At 45.3% G+C, this 19907-nt stretch overlaps 1 protein-coding gene across 1 annotated transcript in view; it reads left to right on the forward strand.

Moving 5' to 3' along the window:
* The window catches only part of MAN1C1 (mannosidase alpha class 1C member 1), a 128820-nt gene that overhangs the window by 90940 nt on the left and 17973 nt on the right, over positions 1–19907 (forward strand). Inside the window, exons 3-5 of the mRNA XM_083625536.1 lie at positions 4380–4495; positions 9548–9628; positions 14194–14288. Coding sequence (XP_083481662.1) covers positions 4380–4495; positions 9548–9628; positions 14194–14288 — 292 coding nt within the window. The remainder of the gene's footprint in view (positions 1–4379; positions 4496–9547; positions 9629–14193; positions 14289–19907) is intronic.

Consider the following 19907-nt stretch of genomic DNA (forward strand, 5'->3'; position numbering starts at 1 on the left):
GCTTTGAGGTCTTGCTATAATCAAGAAGTATATAAATATTTCATAAATAAGTTTGTTCATTTAGTTTTATTTCTAGAAAGTACCACCCTCTCTTAATATATCAGGGTGGTTGGTGTGCATCAACATAAAGACTAGCTATAAGGGAAGGGAATTAAGCATTGCGTAGGGCTGTCATCATGGAAAAGTCATCTAACGAATTGCACTCAGGGGTGACTGCGGATGTACATTATTTTTTGTGACTTGGAAACTGCAGTTTTATTAATGCAGCTTAAATTTGCTGAATCTCACCTAATAGCTTCAGAGCTGGGTAGCAACTCAGTTTGAAGGTTGCCTGCAACTGAAAACCTGCAATAAAAGCCATACTCAGCCCTCTGGCCCTCCTAATCTGGCATGGTGGGTGCTCAACAACCCCTCTGCTGTTGCAGTCCAAGGCAGCAGAAACAGGGGGTTGGAGGCATTCTGCTTGGTAGTGTGACAAGGTTGTGAAGCCCCTGGTGGTTTATACAGTGGGGCTGGAGTCAGTTGTGCTTGGTCTGCATTTGCACTGTTGCCCCCTGCTGGAGGACAATGGCAGTAACCACTAGATCCCTGCTCAGTAGGGAATTTATACTCTGCTAGTTAATCCAGCAGCACCGTTCCTTTGACAAGGCTTGTTTTGGACACCCAGAGTGTTTGTTTAGAAACCTGCTGTTGCCAGTTGCTGTCATCTCTTAGCATTCATAACGGTGCTAGAAAGCCATGAGTCACTTTTCACTGGAAATGTGCATTCATTGTCTGACAGAACAAAGGGTTCTTCGTTAAGAGAGCTATCTGATCTTGCATGTCATTTCTTGCAGCTAGAGAATGGCTCCCTGCCTTTGCCAGGCAGCTGTGGAGAAAACTGTGCTTTAACCAGAAAGAGCCTGGAGAGACTTTTTGGTCTCAGAGCTTGAGAGCTTGGTCCGAAGGGTACATGTTACACCAGCCTCGCTGGAGCTATGCAGTCAGTCAGGATCTCATAACACTAGAACGGAGGCAACATTGGAAGGCAAAAGGAAGGACTTCTTCACACAGCACATAGACTACTGAATTTGATCCAACAGGAGATAGTGGTCGCCATCAACTTGGATGGCTTTCCAAAAGGATGAGACATTTCATGGAGGACAAGGCTATCAGTGGCAGGGAGCCATAATGGCTATGTTCAGCTTCTACTGCGGAAGGCAGCATTCTTCTGAATACCCTGTGTTGCTTGGTGTATGGCGGGTGTATAATCTGGACTCTCCAAGCACTAAAATGTCTTGGGTCTCATTTGTTCAGGCTCTGATCTACCTCAGATTGGGCTCTCTGTTATCTCTCACGGCATATATAAGCCTCACTCTTAATTCCTGGCATTTATCTGCCTAGGCCACAACCAGAAACACAGAACAAAAACACTTTCTTCATTGCTGTCATAGTGGTAAGGCAACTTGTCTTTTGCATTAAGCATCCCTTCAGAGACCATTCTGGAGATACCTGCCAGTGTGTTTGGTCTTTAATGGGGCTCTGCTTCTCTGGTAGGAATCCCATGCGTAACCATATTGGTGTGACCCAAGCAGCAGTTCTTCAGAATGATCTGGAAATGTGGTCTGACAAACTATTTTCACGCAGACATCTGTTGCAGCTGATTTCCCCAGGAGCACACCGTTCGCTTTTTATCAGGCTTTAACACATTTTGGCTTCGAATTCATGGCTGATGAGTGCCACGAGTTATCAGAAGAGTTGTGAACCAATTAAAGGGTTTTTCTGTTTTAAGTCTCCTGACAGTATTGCTTTCACTGAGTCATTCATAGATTTTAAAAACTCAATACTATAGGATCTTAATATACCCCTAGGGATTTTCTGCCCTTAAACACCAGACAGTTCAGGGTCTGTCTCCTCTCTGCTCTGCATCCAGGCACCAGAAACTCAATGGAGGGAGAGATTGTTTTACTGATGTCTTTGCCCTCTTTTCTTCCTTCTTCAAATTGAGCCACTGTGTACATGCTCCGGGTCTTGTTCCAGTCCATGATCTGGGAAGGCTGAATGGGAAAACATGCAGAAGTGGAACCTGCTCAACATGCTTCAGGCCATATACCCAGTGGTGTAGCACAGGGGCAGTTGCCTCAGATGCAAAATATCAACACCCAGTGCTGCCTAAATACAGCTTCATGCTTCCATCTCTGGGCTCCGTTGAAAGCAACTTTCCCATGCAAACCAGGAAGTGACATCTCTGACACCGTTAGGCAGTTGAATATGCATGCGTACTCCATCCACTTCCCTCCTTCCCACCCACCCCCTCTGTGTGACCCCGGGCACTGGCAACCCATGTTATACCACTGCATACACTCCCTTCTTTTACACCTGAACGAAGATCCTGTGAGAGCGTGAAGTCATATGAGGTTATTCCAGAATTCTGCTTTTCTGGAGAGGAAGCAGACTGTTCTGTGGAGGACTTAGGATAGGTGAACCTCCCTCTTGTTCATATGAATTGACAGATTAGGAGCAGAGGCTTTATTAAAATTGTTAGAGAGACAAAAGAGAAAGGACAAATTGTTACGGTTTCTGCTTTAGGAGACCTGACTTCATCGGTCGTTCAGAATTCTCTCAGATTGTCAACAGGTAGATAGATACGGTTGGACTGATAGGCACTGTACACATGGATCTTGTAAAAACCTTCTGACAAAATCCTTCCCCAAAGGCTATTAAGTACACATAGCAGTCACAAGATAGGGTAGCCAACAGGGCACCCTTCAGATATTTCTGACCTACAACTCCCAGTATCCCTGAACGTCGCCCCTCCTGGCTGGGGCTGATGGGAACTGAAGTCCAACAACACGTAAACTGCTTTGAGGTTTCATACAATCAAGTGATATATACATTTTATGAAATAATAACAACATCTTGAGGGCCCCGCATTGGCTATCCCGGCTTTGATGAAATGGTAACTGGTTAAGGGGGAGGAAGCAAATGGGTATGTGAGTGTAGGGATCATGCTACATTATTTGGGATGATGAAATCCAAGGCAGACCATGAAGAACTCCAACTGAGTCTGAACTGTTGGTGACTAACCAGGAAAGAGTTAGCGGGGTTGCACTGGATAACTTGCGAGGAGGTCATCTCAGTGTGTGGCATCTGTGAAAAAGGCAGGGATTCCATGTGAAGCTCATTAAACTGGAGGTTAAGAGGAGCAAATAAGAGGTGCTAATTGCCTTTGCTTTGCTGTGAAAGCCTGTTCTCTGTTTTTGAGAACTCTTGGTCTATGCTCCATTTCCGTTCTCCAGTCACCCAGCTGATGGACTTGATCATGCTGCTTGCACTGATTAATTGGCGTGAACCCAGGCTGAACACACTGTTTCAACATGGGATATAAAAATTAAAGCTGTGTTTTTAAAGATGGGTTGAAAACTGGGGCTCTTGTTGAAATTTCAATGACAAAGTCCTCCAGCACCCTTCACCAGAACTTGCCGTGTCTGGAAAGCCTTCAGCAATAACCCCTTGACACTCAGCAACAGCTGAATTTTTAGCTGCAAATGTAGCTATGGAGCTGTGGCACAAAGGCAAGTTTTTTAACTGGTAGCACCAGCGTTATGGAATGCTTTCTGTGCTGAAATATGAGAGGCCCTATCAGTATTGACATCCCACTGGCTCTTGAAAACACAGTTATTTAGACAAGCATTTCCCTCAACTCCTCACCTGAACCTCCGGATGCAATTGCTGTTTTGACTGTTTTCATTGTTATGTTACTTTAATGGGCTTGTTTTATTCTACATTTTAAGCATGTATTTAATGTTTTGATGAAATTGTTGAACTGTATATTTTAATTCTGAGTGGATATATTTTTGTAATTGGTTTTATACTTGGAAACCACTTAGAAGCCAATTTGACAAGCAAGCAGTGTGTGTGTGTGTGTGTGTGTGTGTGTGTGTGTTGTAACTCCCATTTACACCTCAGCCATTTCTCTGTTGCCTAGCTTCTCTGTTTGGCACACATACACATCCCAATCACAATTTCAGGCATAAACTCCTTGGGGAAGGAATTTGCCCCCTTTAAAAGTACCATATTATTTCATTTATGAATTGCTTCCCATGAAACATCTTGACGCAATTTCACAATGCAATAAATGTGCATATAAAAGCATATATAGAAACAATTAAGAACCAATACATATATAAAAGCAGTTAAAACAATTACGTAGCTAAAAACAACAGCAGCACAGATGCCAGCCGGAATCTTGTATAAATTCTAAATGATAACGTGAGTGCTAAATGCCATTTAACCATTAGTGTTTCTGGGGTTGTTGTTTTTTACAACCATCCATGCACAAACACATGGGAGGTAGAATAAAGATCCATTTCAAACTGTTCTGTTTTCTGCTGATGCAGGAGGTCTCCGGGGAGCAACTGTGGTGGATGCCTTAGATACTCTGTATATCATGGAGCTGCAAGAAGAATTCCAAGAAGCCAAAGATTGGGTGGAGAAGAACTTTGACTTGAATGTGGTGAGTCAGTCTTTGAATATGTTTCTCTGAGCTGCAGAAAACGCCTGGCATGTTTGGGACCCTGGAGTTTTGACTTTGGGCTCCTCACAAACAAAGGGATGCAGACCCAGCAGAAGCAAGCTGAGAATTGGGAATTAGTGCAGTTCTGTCAAGTACCAAGAAAGGGCTCATCCACACTTAACCTTTGCTGCGCACTTTTCTAGGCAAAGGTCCAGTGGCTTTCCAAGTCCGTGTCCAATCTGCCTGTCTATTTATTTATTTATTTTGTTTGTTTGATTCAGTGGTAACATGTCTATTTTCCCAGGGAAAGTGCCAGGACAAACAAACAAGCAAAATAATGGAGCAATCCATTGAAAACCTGATTGCCATTTACTCCGGTTCAGTGGTAAAATGTGGGTTTAGCCAGTGAAAGCTCTGGTACAAAAGCAAAAAAACCCACTGGGATACAGACCTGGAATTCCCAGACCTGTGCCTAGAAACACAGCACAAAAGGAAGTGTGAATGAGCCCAAAGTGTCCTTGATGCTTCTTATTATTTAGGAATTTCCCTTGCTCACTGGATAAGAGCACCAGAGAAGATAAAATCCAATCATGTCAATTTCTCTGTTGCTTTCCCCTTAAGTGACATTTATTTCTATCTCCAATTCCTCCTCCTCCTCCTCCTCCTCCTCCTCCTCCTTGTCCACTGAGCAAGGTTGGTCATTTCAGAAGTCAAACATGGCTGCAGGCATTTGAAGCTCAAGTGTTAAAGGCCTAGCACTTTCAATTTGTTAAGTCTAACACCACATTTTTATTGGAGGTGCAGAATGGGGCAACTTGGTGGAGGAGGGACTTGAACCCAAACCTCCCAGACCTGAACCGAAATCACTGGGTCGCAGGGGCTCTCTTATGAACATTTAAGTCTGATATTGGTATTTGGCCATCATAAATGGGTTTCTGAATCTTCCGCTTCAGTTAATCACCATTTGAAAATGAAGCTAAACATAACTTTGCATGAGCTAGTGCAGCCTTCTGTGTAATAAGCCTAGAGGCTAAATACTGGGAGAGAATCGCCACTGTTCTTCAGACCAATGAGAGTAGCTGACCTAGAAGCTGGAATAGGGATCAGGATCTTCTCTGGCCTATTTCTGTTAAGAGACAGAGGAGCATAGGAAGCCTGGGAACCTCAGGCCTAGGGCCAAATGCTGCCCCCAGGCCTCTCTTTGGCCCTCAGGTCTGCACCCTCCAGGCCACGCCTCCTCTTCCAAGCCACACTCCTCACTGGATAAACTTTGCACCCTCTTTTATTGTTTTTGCCTGGCTGGAATGTGTTCTTGGACTCTTATAATGCCTCTTACTTGCCCTGCAGAAGGGTAGAGAGGGCTGTGTGAGTGTGTGTAGAAACTCGCCTACTGTGTAGAGATGGCATTTTTATTAGTTGCTCCGCCCACTTTTGTCTTTGGCCCCTCCCACAGCTGGTAAATGGTCACTAGAAGGGAATGTGGTCCTTGGCCTGAAAAGGGGTTCCCCACCTAAAACAACATTGCCTACACTGACTGGCCATTACTCTTCAGGGAAGGGAACTTAGCAGCCCTAGCTGGAGAGTTTGCACAGATTGAATCTGGGATCTTCTGCATGCAAAGCAGATGCTCAGCCACTGAGATACAGCTTCTTTGCCGGTCCCTGTGCCACTCTCACCTAAGGTTAGAGCTTGGTCGTGATATGCACAGGCTGGCATGCATCCCTTCGGTCTCTGGTTCAAGAACTACTGAGGTTTCAGATCCTGTGTTTACCAAGATGGTGTTCAGATTCTAATTTCAGAGCTGTGCTGCAGTTGTTGCAGCATAACTAACATTTTCTTTAAAGCAAGAGCAGCTAGTTTAGCTGCCTCACCTTCCTAGAAAAGCGTCATTTTGAAAGAGGTGACCAGCACGAACTTGCAAACGGACAGTCGTATCTGATAAATTCTGGTTGAATGGTTTGTGTTTGGCATCAGATCGATAGGCCAAGAGATGGAATAGACAGGGATAATTGATCTGTGTTTTCACAAAAGCTCTTCCTCCCACCCCATCCACCCTCACAGATCAATCTGCAAATTCAAGAATGAACCTTTTAAATAGCTGGATCGCAGGATTTAAATGTGGGTGAGACCAGGTCTGCATTAAAAACCGTGTGTGTGTGTGTGCATGCGCGTGCACACATATTTGATACTGTCAGCAGTCAAGAATCAACCAACATGAAGGTGATGCACTTGGAAAATAAAATATACAGTGCATTGTTCCCAAAGGCTGGTAACTCTGTCTGTTTTTGAGCAGAGATGAATTAACTATTTCCTAAAAGGATTGGACTTAAAATTGGAAGTCCTAGGTTCAAAACTGGTCCAGTCAGAACTGGATGGTCCTGGGCAAGTGTCTTATCCTTAAATAAAAATGCCACACCTCATGGCTGTCTGTCCCTCCGCTGGATGGTGTGTGGGCTACACTTCAGGGCACCCCAGCCACTGTTTCCTCTTACCATCTCATTTCCCATGTGTGTTCATCTGATGCTCCCACCTGGCCACACACAGCCAGGCACTGGTAGCCTAGCATGGGGCAGGTAGGCTTGACCTATCTAACAGCTGGATTCAGCCACCCTGCCCTGCCTGCACATCTGAGACCCAGTTTTACTAATGTGTGTACTTAGCTATGAAATGTCAGGCTTGTGGCATTCCACACATTACTCTAAAGTCACACCAACCTGAAAATGTTCAGAACTTGAAATATGCCACAGTGGTTGTATATGCACCATACATGGCTTCTCTCAAATAACCCTGGAAATTGTAGTTTGTTAAGGGTTCTGGGAATTGTAGCTCTGGGGGTAAACTACAGGTCCCACCATTCTTTGTCAGGTGGCGGTGTGTGTGTGTGTGTGTGTGTGTGTGTGTGTGTGCTTGTGTGCTTGTGTGCTTTAAATGTATAGTGTGTACAGAGCCCTGGACTCAGATCCCTGTTGCACTGTAAAACTCACTTGTTGACCCAGTTGCACACTCCTCATATAACCTTCCTCTTAGGTTGTTGAGAAGGCAATAAGAGGAAAACCATGTGTACCACTGAGAGCTCCTTGTGGGGAGTAAAGTGTGTGTGAAAGAGAGGGAGGGGGAGAGAGTTATTCCCTGTATATGATGTGAGGAGAGAAACCTGCGACCCTTTCTCAAGGCTGATGTATGCTGCTTTCTTGCACTTCCTTTCCATTTCTCTTTTTCTAATGGTGCTTTTTACTTATCCCTGAAGTAGATGTTCTATCTGGAAGCTGTGTATGCGTGCGTGCGTGTGTGTTGCAAGAAGCTGATATTTATTCAGAAAGCAAAACTGAATTGTCATGCAGGATCAGGCTTGAGGAGCAAATCTTTGAAAGGAACAATTTGACTGCAATTGCTTTGACATTTCACTGATCCAAAGCTGGATTATTATAGATCACAACTAGCTGCAGGTAAAGGGTTATCTGAAAGACTCCCATTTACAAATCAGCAGATGTCCAGGAAAGAAAGAAAGCTACGCAGGCCTGCCTTCTACACCATACTGTCCCAAATGTATTTGCTTAGAAATACCCCATTGTCTCCTGCCTATCCATAACGTATCCCTCCATTATTTGAACGAAATGGATATGCGAGTTCTTCAAACGAGACACAAAGCAGAGGGAACAGGAAGTGTTCAGCAATCATGTTTCCTGCCTTCTCCTGCCAACACCCTCCTTGTAACGTTCAAACACTCGGTTGCTGGCACTGCTGGCCCAGTCCCCCACCTATGAATTTACATACGTTAGGGAAGTCATGTAAAGCTCTTTCATTTTTTAAAATGGCTGTATTGGATGTAGGGAACCTTTGACCCCTGGAGGTTGCTGAACAACAGCTCCCATCATCCCTGGCCATTGGCCCATCGGCAACATCTGGAGAGCACCATTTTGGAAGCCCCACCCTTTCCTTTGCATGTGGGAAGGCCTCCTCTGCTGAGTAAAGTTCACAGCAGGGCTAGTAAGCAGGTAACTCTAGGGTTAGTATATAGGTAGTTCATAACTTGCAGTTCTTTAACATGCACATATTCAGCTTTACACACTTGGCAAAAAAAATAAATTAAAAAGGGAGTGGGCATCTGGGAAAAAAGACTTTGGCAATCCCCAGAATGTAACCCCACTGTAAACTGAGAGTCACCTGTACTTTCCTCATGTGACTTCATCATTTTTAATCTTTTTAAGAACCCCTCGGGGATAGCCAACATGGTGCCCTCCAGATATTGATGAACTACAACTCTCATCAGCCCCAGCAAGCATGGCTAGTGGCCTGGGTTGATGGGAGTTTTAGTTCAGCAGCACCTGGAGGGACAAAGGTTCCCCACCACTGTGCTACATGATATGTGGCAGTTCACACATGGCCCTGGCATGTCAGTTTCACACACAGGAGCGGTTTATGGCATAGGGGCAGACTGTGGATGTGCATATTCTCTCCCACTTCACATAGCCTCTTAAATGTGATCAGAGGTCTGTCTGCAAAAAACCCTCACGTGGAAAGCCCCTCCACCCCCATTTTGCCAACCTATGGATTGTGTAAGTGGGATCCTGCTTGGGAACCGACCTGCCCAGGCCCCAGTTTTCATTCGAAGCATAATGTGGATGAGGGTGAGCAAGTCCAAGGCTCACTTCTGCACCCCTTCAGTGTGTGCTGCAGCCATGTGTGATTTCTTCTCTAAGAGCACTGCTAGATATAGCACTGCTGGCAAAGGCCCTGCATTTCCATCTCCCCTTCCCCCATGCTAGCATCTCACTGCTAGGCACCATTATGTTCCCCCCACCCCTTTAAGCAGCTAATGGAAGTGGGCAGCGACACGCTCAGTGCTATGATGTCATGCAGTGAGATTTACTGGAGGAGAAGTTGCAAGGAAACTCAGGGCTTCTGTTTTGGCCAGCAGCCTCACGCTCTGTATCAGCTTCAAGTTCCATCCTGAGGAATGTGTTTTTGCTTACTTTGTGTCACTGGTCAGTCTTACAGTCTTACCATCTGGTTAGCATATAACCTGAAACCTTCCCACATTGTTTTCCACAGAATGGCGAAGCTTCCTTGTTTGAAGTGAACATCCGCTACGTCGGAGGGCTTCTGGCTGCATATTACCTAACTGGAGAAGAGGTTTGTTCCACATCGTTTCATACATGGAGCGTCTGAGAGAGCTGCATTCGTACACCCACCCACCAACATCCACACAACACACACAATTGCCCCAGAGAACCCTAACCACCAAACCCTTCGAAGCAGTCCCCTGTGTCTCAGCAAGCTAAAAATCTGACTCCTTTATAAATATTGGAATGCTGATGATGGCTGTTAATTAAGTCTTGCATAATTACTTTGCCTGGCTCATCTGTATAGATATTTTCTCCCGTGGACAATTTTTCCTAAATAGCTCTTTGGTTTGGTACATTGGTCCCTGCTGAAATGCTGTTTGCCGTGATCTTGGCCTTGCGTTCAGAACTTGTTAATTTCCTGATGTTCGAGAGAAGAACTTTCATAGGTCCCTCGGGGTCACGTTAAATGCTGCAGTGGGGTAAGTGTCATTTTTAGTGGCGGCTGTTTTCCGCTATATCGCCGCAAAAGCAGCCATGAGTGTCAAGGCAGCTTGACAAGGCCTTCAGCTCTGTTTTCTGCCTTCCAAGGCATCCTGCACCATTCTGCGGAAGCCCCGCCAACTGCAAGGCCCCCACCCCCACGTTTTGTAACCACCACCAAAACTCAGTCCAAAGACAGAAAGTCCCATTAGGGTTTTCATTTATCAGATGAGTAAATACTTACCTTCAGAACTTTTAGTCAGAAGATAGAGCAGTCTTGTAAATAATAAGCCAACGAAAGTTACCAACTTACAGAAAAACAAAAGACTAGTCTGCTAAGAGGGTGCATTCCTATGCCAGCTGCAGTGGAAGAGAACCCACCCTCTTCTACAGCCGGCATGGAAACGCCAGCCACTCGCTGTCTTAGCAAGCTATTTAAAAAACAGAATTTTTTTTGGGGGGGGATGGAAACCTCCCTTCGTACAGCATGCTGTGTGTGTTTGAGCTTGTTGCTCCATGCAACCGGTGTCATGCGTTAGCGTACATCACAGAATCCTATGCAGGGATGCTACCATCCATATGCTAGTCCTCTGTGCACTGAAGAGGGAGAGGGTGGCAATGGCAAAGAAGCTGCCCAGGGTATCTTTGGCAGGAAAGGCAGGCTATAAATTTGCTAAACTACATAAAAATAAATAAGCTGTCTTTGAGGCAATTTATCCTCATGACTGATTTTCTCATTCTCCCTTTTGAAAACCAGCATCTTAGCACATGGAGCTGTGGCCTTGGATTTGAGAGGGCTGGTTAGAAATCCTAGCTTGCTTGTGGATTTCAGTCCTTGTACTTGCAAAAAGCACACAGACCCCGCCCCCGCCCCTGGACTGATGCTATGCAAGGACGGGAAAGGCACAATAATTCACTGCTGAGGACAGGATTTGGTACCTTGAAAATTCCAGCTTTCATTTGAGAGGGGTTCTGGCCCGTACGACTGGAAATGTAGTCTTGCAAGTGTGTGAGCAACATCTGGTGATGCGGCATAAGCCAGAGGGGGACTCCTCTGTCTGTGAGATTTCCAAGGATCAGGAGGTAGGGCTTTGGTGTCCCTCCATATTTCTAGCACAGGAATATAGGAAGGTGCCTTATACTGAGTCGGGCCACTGGTCCATATGGCTCAGCAGTGTCTACACTGACTGGCAGCACCTCTCCAGGATTCCAGACAGTGTCCTCCCCCATCCCTACCTGGAGATGCTGGGGATTGAACCCGGGACTTCTGCATGCAAGGCTGGTGCTCTACCACTAAGCTACAGCTCACCCTATTCTACAGAAACAGAGCGAATGATGCTACCTCTCCATTCCTGGTTCCCTGCCCCAAAGCTTAATCTTCACACCTTGAAGGTATGTATTTGCATACAGATCTGGAGGGAGTCATGCTGCCTATTCAAGCCCTGAGGAACTGGGCCATCCCTGATGACCCAAAGTCCCAGATCTGGTTTGGAGAGGAAGTTTGCTTTTAACTGACAGGCTTTGAATGGGCAAGGTATGAACCTAGGGCAGGGGGAAGAGAAGGCCTTAGTGATACCCCTGCAGCTGATGGTGTGTCCCTCCAAAGATGTTTCTTCCCTTTTGAGTGAATGCCATCTGCTTTCCAAAGGTGATGCAGCCTCCAGTCTCAACAAAGATTAATCTCCCTTGCCAAAATGAATTTTGCTGAGCGATAAAATTCCACTGCAGTACGCTTTCTCCTTGTTTTCCCGCTGCTCCCAAGTACAAGCAGAGGCTGTTCGCATCATCTATTTCTGACGGTGGGCATGGAGGGATTGCGCAAAATGCCCAAGGCAGAGGCTGGAGCATTCGGCAAGCTCCCTGTCCACAGATCTGGCTGGGGGCTTTGCATATCTGAGCAAGAGAGTTAAACCAATCCAGGGCCAAAAATGGAAGGAGTTGTGTGCAAATGTTCTAGCATTTTGCTACTTAAAAAAATCCAGGGCCAAAAATGGAAGGAGTTGTGTGCAAATGTTCTAGCATTTTGCTACTTAAAAAAAAATAAACCCTAGTGTGTTTTGAGCTGTGGAGCTGTTTATTTTAGTAGCTCAGCCTTTGCCAACCTGATGTCTCCTTAATGTTTTCAACTGCAACCCCCCTAGACACCTGGTTGACAAAGGCTGCCCTAGCTCTTGCAAGTATGTAATTTGTGGCAGTTTCCACTCTCTCTTCCACTTCTGCTGAAATTCTGTGACATGCCTGGCTTAGGTACATCCAGGTCATTTTTCTTTCCACCTCTTCTCTCTTTCTGGACCTGATCTTTGCCAGGCCCCCAAATATATAGGAAACAGTGTGGGCTATGGCCTCCAGAGGATTTCCTGCTGTCTTAGAACCATCAACTGCAGCTTGGACTCACTTAGGGGGGCTTGAAGGAAAAAGCTTGTGCACGATCCCCTAAGCAACTTAATAGGTTTCCTGTTGTCATGACTAATCTATTGAGCACTGGTAGTAATTGTTCCTCGAAAGAATTGGCAGGCCCAGATGGGGGAAACTTAATTTGCCAAGTTAAAAAAAAAAAAGAACCCTGGAAATGAACTAGAACAGACAGTAAACTGTTAAAAAAAGGAACGAGGAAGACATTAACTGTGGACTTGAAGTTCTAGATCCTGATGTTCATTGTGTAGTAATGAACTGTGAGCAAAAAGGCTGTGTGATGTGGGTATATTTACACTACATTAGGAGCTGTTGTGGTTGTGCTTCAAGTTTCAGACCCCTTGTGGTTTCTGTTTCCTGAAATCATTTTTGTCCCTTGGCGTGAACATCTCAGACATGCAATGCCCATCCTGCTCCACCCACCCTTCCAGCCAAAAAAACAAAAACAAAACCAAAGATTACACTTCTCAAAGTAGAGTGAAGGCACGCCTGCCAAGGCATTAGCATAAGAATATCTGGAGAGAAGCCATAAGCCAGCTTCTCCGAGTGAGTTGGCAGTAGATCAGGTGGCAGGATTTGAAGCTGAAACCTTTGACTTACTGGTTAGTCTTTACTCAGCTGGTTAAAGGAGCAGTGGCTTGTGGGGAGGGGCGGAGAGATGAGCTGTGCCACACGAGGAGATGCCACGTTTTTCATGCCAGATGTAAGGATGCATTCACGTAATCCTCTTCATTTTCCATTTCCTCAGATAACACAGGGCTCGCCTGTAAATTACATGGATGGTGGGCGGGGGGAGAAATGGGGAGAATGCAAATGCGGAGTCTGATAGTAGGTATCTTATTGCAAATGAATTACTTGTGCTGAGTCCCAAGACTGCAGACGAGCTGAGGTCCTCTCAGCTCTCCCAACCCCTTCTTGTTTATTTGAATGTACACCACACATTCTTGGCCAAAGCCCTTCTTTCTAAAAATGTCCAAAGTGGATCATTTCATAGGTTATTGCTTAGTATCCTAAATTGGCAACTCCTGACTTGCTTAGGCTGCAGACCGGCAACAGGTTTAAAGGCTGCTGAAGGTGGTATGAAAGAGGCATCCTTACTGGTGGTGTTTATACCAGTTTCTTTTGTATTCTATTGCATCTGGTCAAAGAGAGCTTTGCAGGCTTACCGGGGTTTGTAGTGGGCTGAGTGTGCACCTTATAGACAACAGTGCCTCTTTCCTATCATCCTAAATGCTCTCCAAAAATGATGCCTGTCTCCAGCTGTAGAAGATCAATTTCCAGGGTGAATCTTTCCTCACCTCCTCAAGTCATTCACAGGTGACTGGTTCAGGTGCAGTCACTTCATCTCCCTTTGCATTGCGGCTGCTGTTTCGAATCATGAATTCATTTGCGTCCTGGTTTGCTTTGGCGGGATTTGGGGTTGGTGTGAAGCTGCCATCCCAACCTGATGCACCAGCTGATGGTTCAAATAGTTCATTACATTTGCATGGGGGGGGGGGCGGGGAGAGATAGCCCCTGTGGCCAATGCACACAAAGACATTGCATTTGATCCTGGCAGAAAAAATAAAGTCTGTGTGGATTGAAACCCCAGCCTGCCTCTCTGTGAAGTGCCTCTTAAAAACTAAACATACGGAGATTTCTATTTGGAAACACAACACAATTTGCATTCCTGCACAGTTCTTATTTTCCTTATCTGCTTTCTCATGATGTCTTTCTTCTCTTTCTCTCTCTTTCAAACAGGTCTTCAAAAGCAAAGCCCTAGAACTTGGAGAGAAACTTCTGCCAGCCTTTAACACACCTACGGGCATCCCACGGGGAGTCATAAACCTGGGCAGGCAAGGCACATATTGTTCATCTGTTGTCTTCAATAAATGCAGATGTTGCATCTGGTATGAGAGCAGGCAAGCCCAGCTAGAGGGTAGGCTAAAAGTCTAGCATCCCGTTTCCAGCGGCCAGGTACCTCTGGGAAGCTCACAAGCAGAGCATGATGGTGGTAGGCTTCCCCTAGTGCCAACATGTTGCTGTCCAGATGTTTTGGACTACTTCTCCCATTGTCCTTGATCACTGGGCATGGTAACTGGGCCATGCCTCTGCTCCCCAGGCCACACCCCTCACTGGCTCTGCTTTGCACCCCAAGTGTTTTTGTCTGGCTGGAATATGTCTTTGCTCTTCTATGTGGAGGATAGAGAAAGGAATGTGTTTGCAGAAACTAGCCTGCTGTACAAAGGCAATATTTACATTATTTGCTGTGCCCACTGCTGCCTCTAGCCCCACCTACCATTGACATGTGGCCCCTGGAAGGTTTGCCCAGAAAGGAATGTGACCCTCAGACTGGAAAAAAGTTCTATACCCGTGCCCTAGGCAAACTGGAACTGGCCGAAACTGAAGCGTTTGCTACTTCAAATCTTTGATTGTATACGCATGAGACATACCTCCTCTCAGCTCCATCTTTTAATGTCCTAGAGTTAGGGGCTGGGTAGAGGAAAGAAAACCCTCCCTCTCCACTTTCTCAATACCAGATCTCGCTTTTAAAGCATTGCTGCCATCCCTGCAGCTCCCTCACGGTGGATAGCTCAGTTGGTAGAGCACGAGACTCTTAATCCCAGGGTTGTGGGTTCAAACCCCATGTTGGGTGAAAGATTCCTGCATTTCAAGGGGTTGGACTAGATGACCCTCAGGGTCCCTTCCAACTCCACGATTCTTATGATCCAATGAAATAGCTTTCAGGTAGAGCTCACTCCCCACCCCCACCCTGCCCTGGCCAGCATGCCCACCCTCAGATAGAGTCTGGCTTGCTTAAAGAGGCTTCCTCATTCCCTTGCACCCACATACAGCAGCTGACTGGGAGTTTCACCCTAAGACAGGGAGAGGAACTATGCCTGAGTGTGGGGGATGGCATCTTCTAAAACGAAGAGTGGGCAACATCCTATGCATAGTGATGCATAGGCTTTTGGAAGAATGGAGCCTGAACCCCACGGACAAGGGTACAGCCAGGGCACAGCCTCTGGTCAAAAGACCAACAGCTGCTGGGATCATGTGCCCCGCTCCTCCTTCCCCACAAGAACTGCATCACAATGGCCAGCTGCTCTGAGCACAGCTGCCAAAGGGCATTGGCTATTTTGGGACTGCTGATGGAACATTTCAAGAAAAGCTGGATTTTTCTTTGTTTGTTACCCTGCCTCTTTATTTTTTATATGTAAAAAGTGCAACATCGTAAATATTAACGGTAAATATATGTACAGTATATGTGAAAGGTGCCTTGAGGCTTAAGGACAACCCAATCTGAGAGTCTCCGCTTTCAAAGTCAGTTTCTGTCTCTCATGGTGGCAGACAGAAACAACTTTTTGAAAATGTGATCTAATGATTGGGAGGAGAAGGGGAATAAGAAGGGAGGCAGATCAGAAGAAATAACTGATTCAGTGGTACAAACCATCTCATATTCCTGGATTGCTTGCGGGGGGGGGTGTTTAGCCACAGCCCCTCTATTTTTTGTGTGGCAGAAGGCATCATCTTACATCAAGGCCTTTGCACACTTTTATCATAATTTTACTTCAGTCTTTCAAGTTGTAAGATCTTTCTATAATTCTCCAGCTACACAGACACCTCTAGGCATGCCAAGATTTTCTTCACCTTGTGAAACTAGTCTAACCTATTGAAAAGCTCTCAGGTGTCAGGTCTGGGATGGGTTCAGAGGCTTTGGAGAGTTGTAGCCAAGAGGGAGTTGCAGATGAACCCAGTGGCCTAACTCTGTACAGGATGTGGTTGTGTTTTTCCCCTCACATTGTGCCTGTACTGCAATGGGTTACAGTCTGGTTCAGGATGCTGTTCTCATAAAGTCCTGTCTGTTTTTTTCTATTTCTTTTTAATCTGGCTGAATCAGCATTGAGGTGAATTTTGAAGTGCAGAAGTTCATCTCGATAGCCCCCATAGCTAATCACACACACATACACACACACACACACACAAATACAAATAAATAAATAGGATCTTATGCTATGTGGTGCTGCTCTTTGTCTGTGTATACCAGCACAAATACAGCACATACAACAGCACTACATAACAGAATGCCCAGTATATTAGGATTAGCGATGACAGCAATCCTATGCATAAATTCCAGGAAGTAAACTTTGTTGAACTCAGTGCTGCTTACTTACGACTGCACAGGTTCAACACTAGGCTTTCACAAAAGTTATTCAGGCAGCTGTAATGTAACCTTTAGCTTTTGATTAGAAACGTAAACAATCCTGCAATGAAGTGTTATGATTTAAATTGCTAGTGTGAAAGAGGAACCCACATCAAAGAAAAAGAATTACCTCGCCTTTGCTTGGTTATTTCCCCCATTTTCTAACTTTCTCCATGCTAATTTGTCAAAAAACACATTTGTAAGCCTTGCTAGAGCAAGGAGGGCCTGTCAATTGCCCTGTCACTCCAGTACATGGCATTGATGCTTCTGCTCTGAAGAAAGTCCTAGAGCTGCGCTTCCCCTCTGTCTCTTTCCACTAAACTCAATACCACCAGCTAGGCTTTTTGCCCCAAATGCCACATGTGTGGCACTTGAGAAAATGATACTGCTGGTCTAGAATCCTCCAGACGTCTCACCGGCAACCTTGGCTAACACTGAACAAATGAAAATGTTTGGAGGTTTCTTGAGGCTTTACAAACTCTGAAAGAGCAGTGTGCTGCGATGGGACGGTATGGAGGAGGCAGGGGAGCTGAATGACCATATGTGAGAACATAATCCCAAAGGGGTGAGAGAAAAGGGCATGGTGGTGACGATTATCAAAGACTCTGACTGGGACGGATGGAAGATATCTGCACAGACCCTCCCCCGTTAACCAAGAAGAAGTAAAAGGCCATACAGGTTTTCTGTCCTCTCTCCAAACCTCCTTTCAGTTTTTTGCAACTTGAAGCAATTTTCTGTAACTTGTGTCTGTGGAGAAGTAAAGTCCCACTGAGTTCAGCGGGGCTTATTTCCAGGTAAGTGAGTTTAGCATTATTGCAGCCCCTGGCACATATCTTATGCCTGTTGCTAGAGGCAAACAGACCTGGATTTATGACCCAACAAATTTCTTATAACTTGACCCTATTAATCTTGTTTTAGTGACAGCGGTACAGAGGATGAATTGCTAGGCAACCACCATCCGAAATGCTTAAAAAAATAACAAAAATGTTGAACCCAACGTTAGTGTGTTTAATGAATTTTTATTTTTCTCAAGTATGTACAGTAACTAGGCAGCGTATATAAAGCAAAATTAAAAGATGCAGGCCTTGCCCTCAAGCTTGCAGTCATGAGACTACACACACACACATAAGGACATAAGAAGAGCCTGCTGGATCAGGCCAAAGGCCTGTCTAAGTCCAGCATCCTGTTCTCACAGTGGCCAACCAGGTGACTCCATGGGAAGCCCACAAGCAGGCCAGTGAGAAGCCCATGCGCAGAGGATGAAAGCAACAGATCTTCCCAGCAACTGGTATTCAGAGGTAGCTGCCTCTGAACATAGACGTCTCCTTCAGCTAATAGCTGTTGAAAGACCCATCCTTTGTGAATCTGTCTAATTTCATAATGCCTTTTGATTGTAGTTTGGGTTCAACTTCTGTTGGCGGTGTAACTGCCCGTGGAAAATATCCTGCCACACACCCATCCTATTATCTAAACACAAGGCAGATCCACACTGTACATTTAAAGCACACTCAATGCACATTTAAAGCACATGACTTTTCCCAGAGAATCCTGGGAACTGTAGTTGGTTAAGAGTGCTGGTGATTGTAGCTGGGTGAGGGTGAAACTGCAGTTCCCAGGATTGGGGGGCAGGTTACGTGCTTTAAATGTGAGTTGCGTATGCTTTTATTGTATGGTGTGGATCTGTCCGCAGTTGACATCTCGCCAAGAGAGCGTTTGTCTATAAACCTTGAACCAGTGATCCTAGTGCCTGCTGCACAAGCCTTTCAGCGCCATCTGCTGTCTCCCCCCAGTTGGAGCAATATTAACTCCTCCTTTTTTTAATTAAAAAAACAAACAAAACCAAGAGAAGGGAGCATTGCGCAGCAATCTGCCACCCATGATCATGCTATTCAAGAGATTGCAAAATCAGGTCTGCATCTCTCCTGAAATGAAAACTACTGAAACTCTCCCAAGCCAGCAGCTGCAGAGGCTATTTTCAGATCAAACCCTGAAAGATATGGGTCGCAGTGCAAGAGGCAGAGATGATTAAAAAGAAAAAGAAAGACTGTAATCAAGAATGTTGTGCTATGAGATTGAAGCAGATAAGTGAGAAAGTTTCTGCCTTTGGTGAGCAAGTTCTTAACACTGTAGTGGCTCTCTGCAGTGTTCTCAAGGACTGGGGCTGCATGTGTCATTTTTGGTTTAAGACCAGAAGCAGCACTTTTGTTGCTTCAGGCTTTGGGTTTTGTGCTCTGGATTATCCCAGTCACCTATGACCGGTGCTGCCAATGGTGTTGTTTGCACTCTGCGTGAATGTGGGGAAATGTACACTGTTCTCAGGCTTGCACAGCCTGTGACATTCAGGCCAAATACAGCTTGCTAACCTTGTCCGAGAACTCGCTCACTAGTACAGTCTTATCTAACTTGGTGCCTTCCAGATCTTTAGGACAAAACTCCCAAAATGCTGGGTTGTATTCTAAAATATTGGGGGCGGGGAGCAGTTTGTGAAAGACTGCCTTTGAGCCTTGAAAGCCAAAATAATCAAAGGAATGGAGAAACTCCTTTATGAAGAAAGGCTATAACATTTGGGGCTTTTTAGTTTAGAGAATGTGCAAGTAAGAGGAACATGTGATAGAGGTGTGTAAAATTAAGCATGATGTGGGGAAAATGGATGGAGAACAAGTTTTCTCCCTCTCTCTTAAGAGTGGAATTTAGGGACATCTAATGATTGGGAGATTCAGAGCAGACATAGGGCTTATCCACACTTAGCTTTTCCCCTGCTTTTTCCAGGCAAAGGTCTGTGCTTTAAAATGCCATGTCAGAGCACCCTTCTTTTTCTTCTTCTTCTTCTTCTTCTTCTTCTTCTTCTTCTTCTTCTTCTTCTTCTTCTTCTTCTTCTTTTTTGCTCCATAAATTTTCCTGCAAAAACCCACTCTTTAAAACTGAATCTATTTGGGCTATTTGTATTGTTGATTGATTGCCATTTGCTCTGATTCAGGGTGCTCAGACCATTTCTGCAAAGCGCAGAGGATAAGTCTGGATAAACCCAAAAGAAAGTACTTCTTCAAGCAGCCTGTAGTTAAACTCTGGAATTAGCTCTCAGACGAAGTAGTGATGGCCACCAACTTGAATGGCTTTAAAAGAGCATTAGACTGATTAAAATGGCTAGTAGCCATGATGGCTATGTTTTGCCTCCACCGCTGGATCTTCTGCATGCCAGTTCCTGGGAATCACAAGTAGGGAGAGTGCTGTTATGCACAGGTCCTGGCATCTGGTTGGCCACTGTGAGAGC

This window comes from Podarcis filfolensis, assembly GCF_964270895.1.
Source record: "Podarcis filfolensis genome assembly, chromosome: 8".
Taxonomy (NCBI): Eukaryota; Metazoa; Chordata; class Lepidosauria; order Squamata; family Lacertidae; genus Podarcis; species Podarcis filfolensis.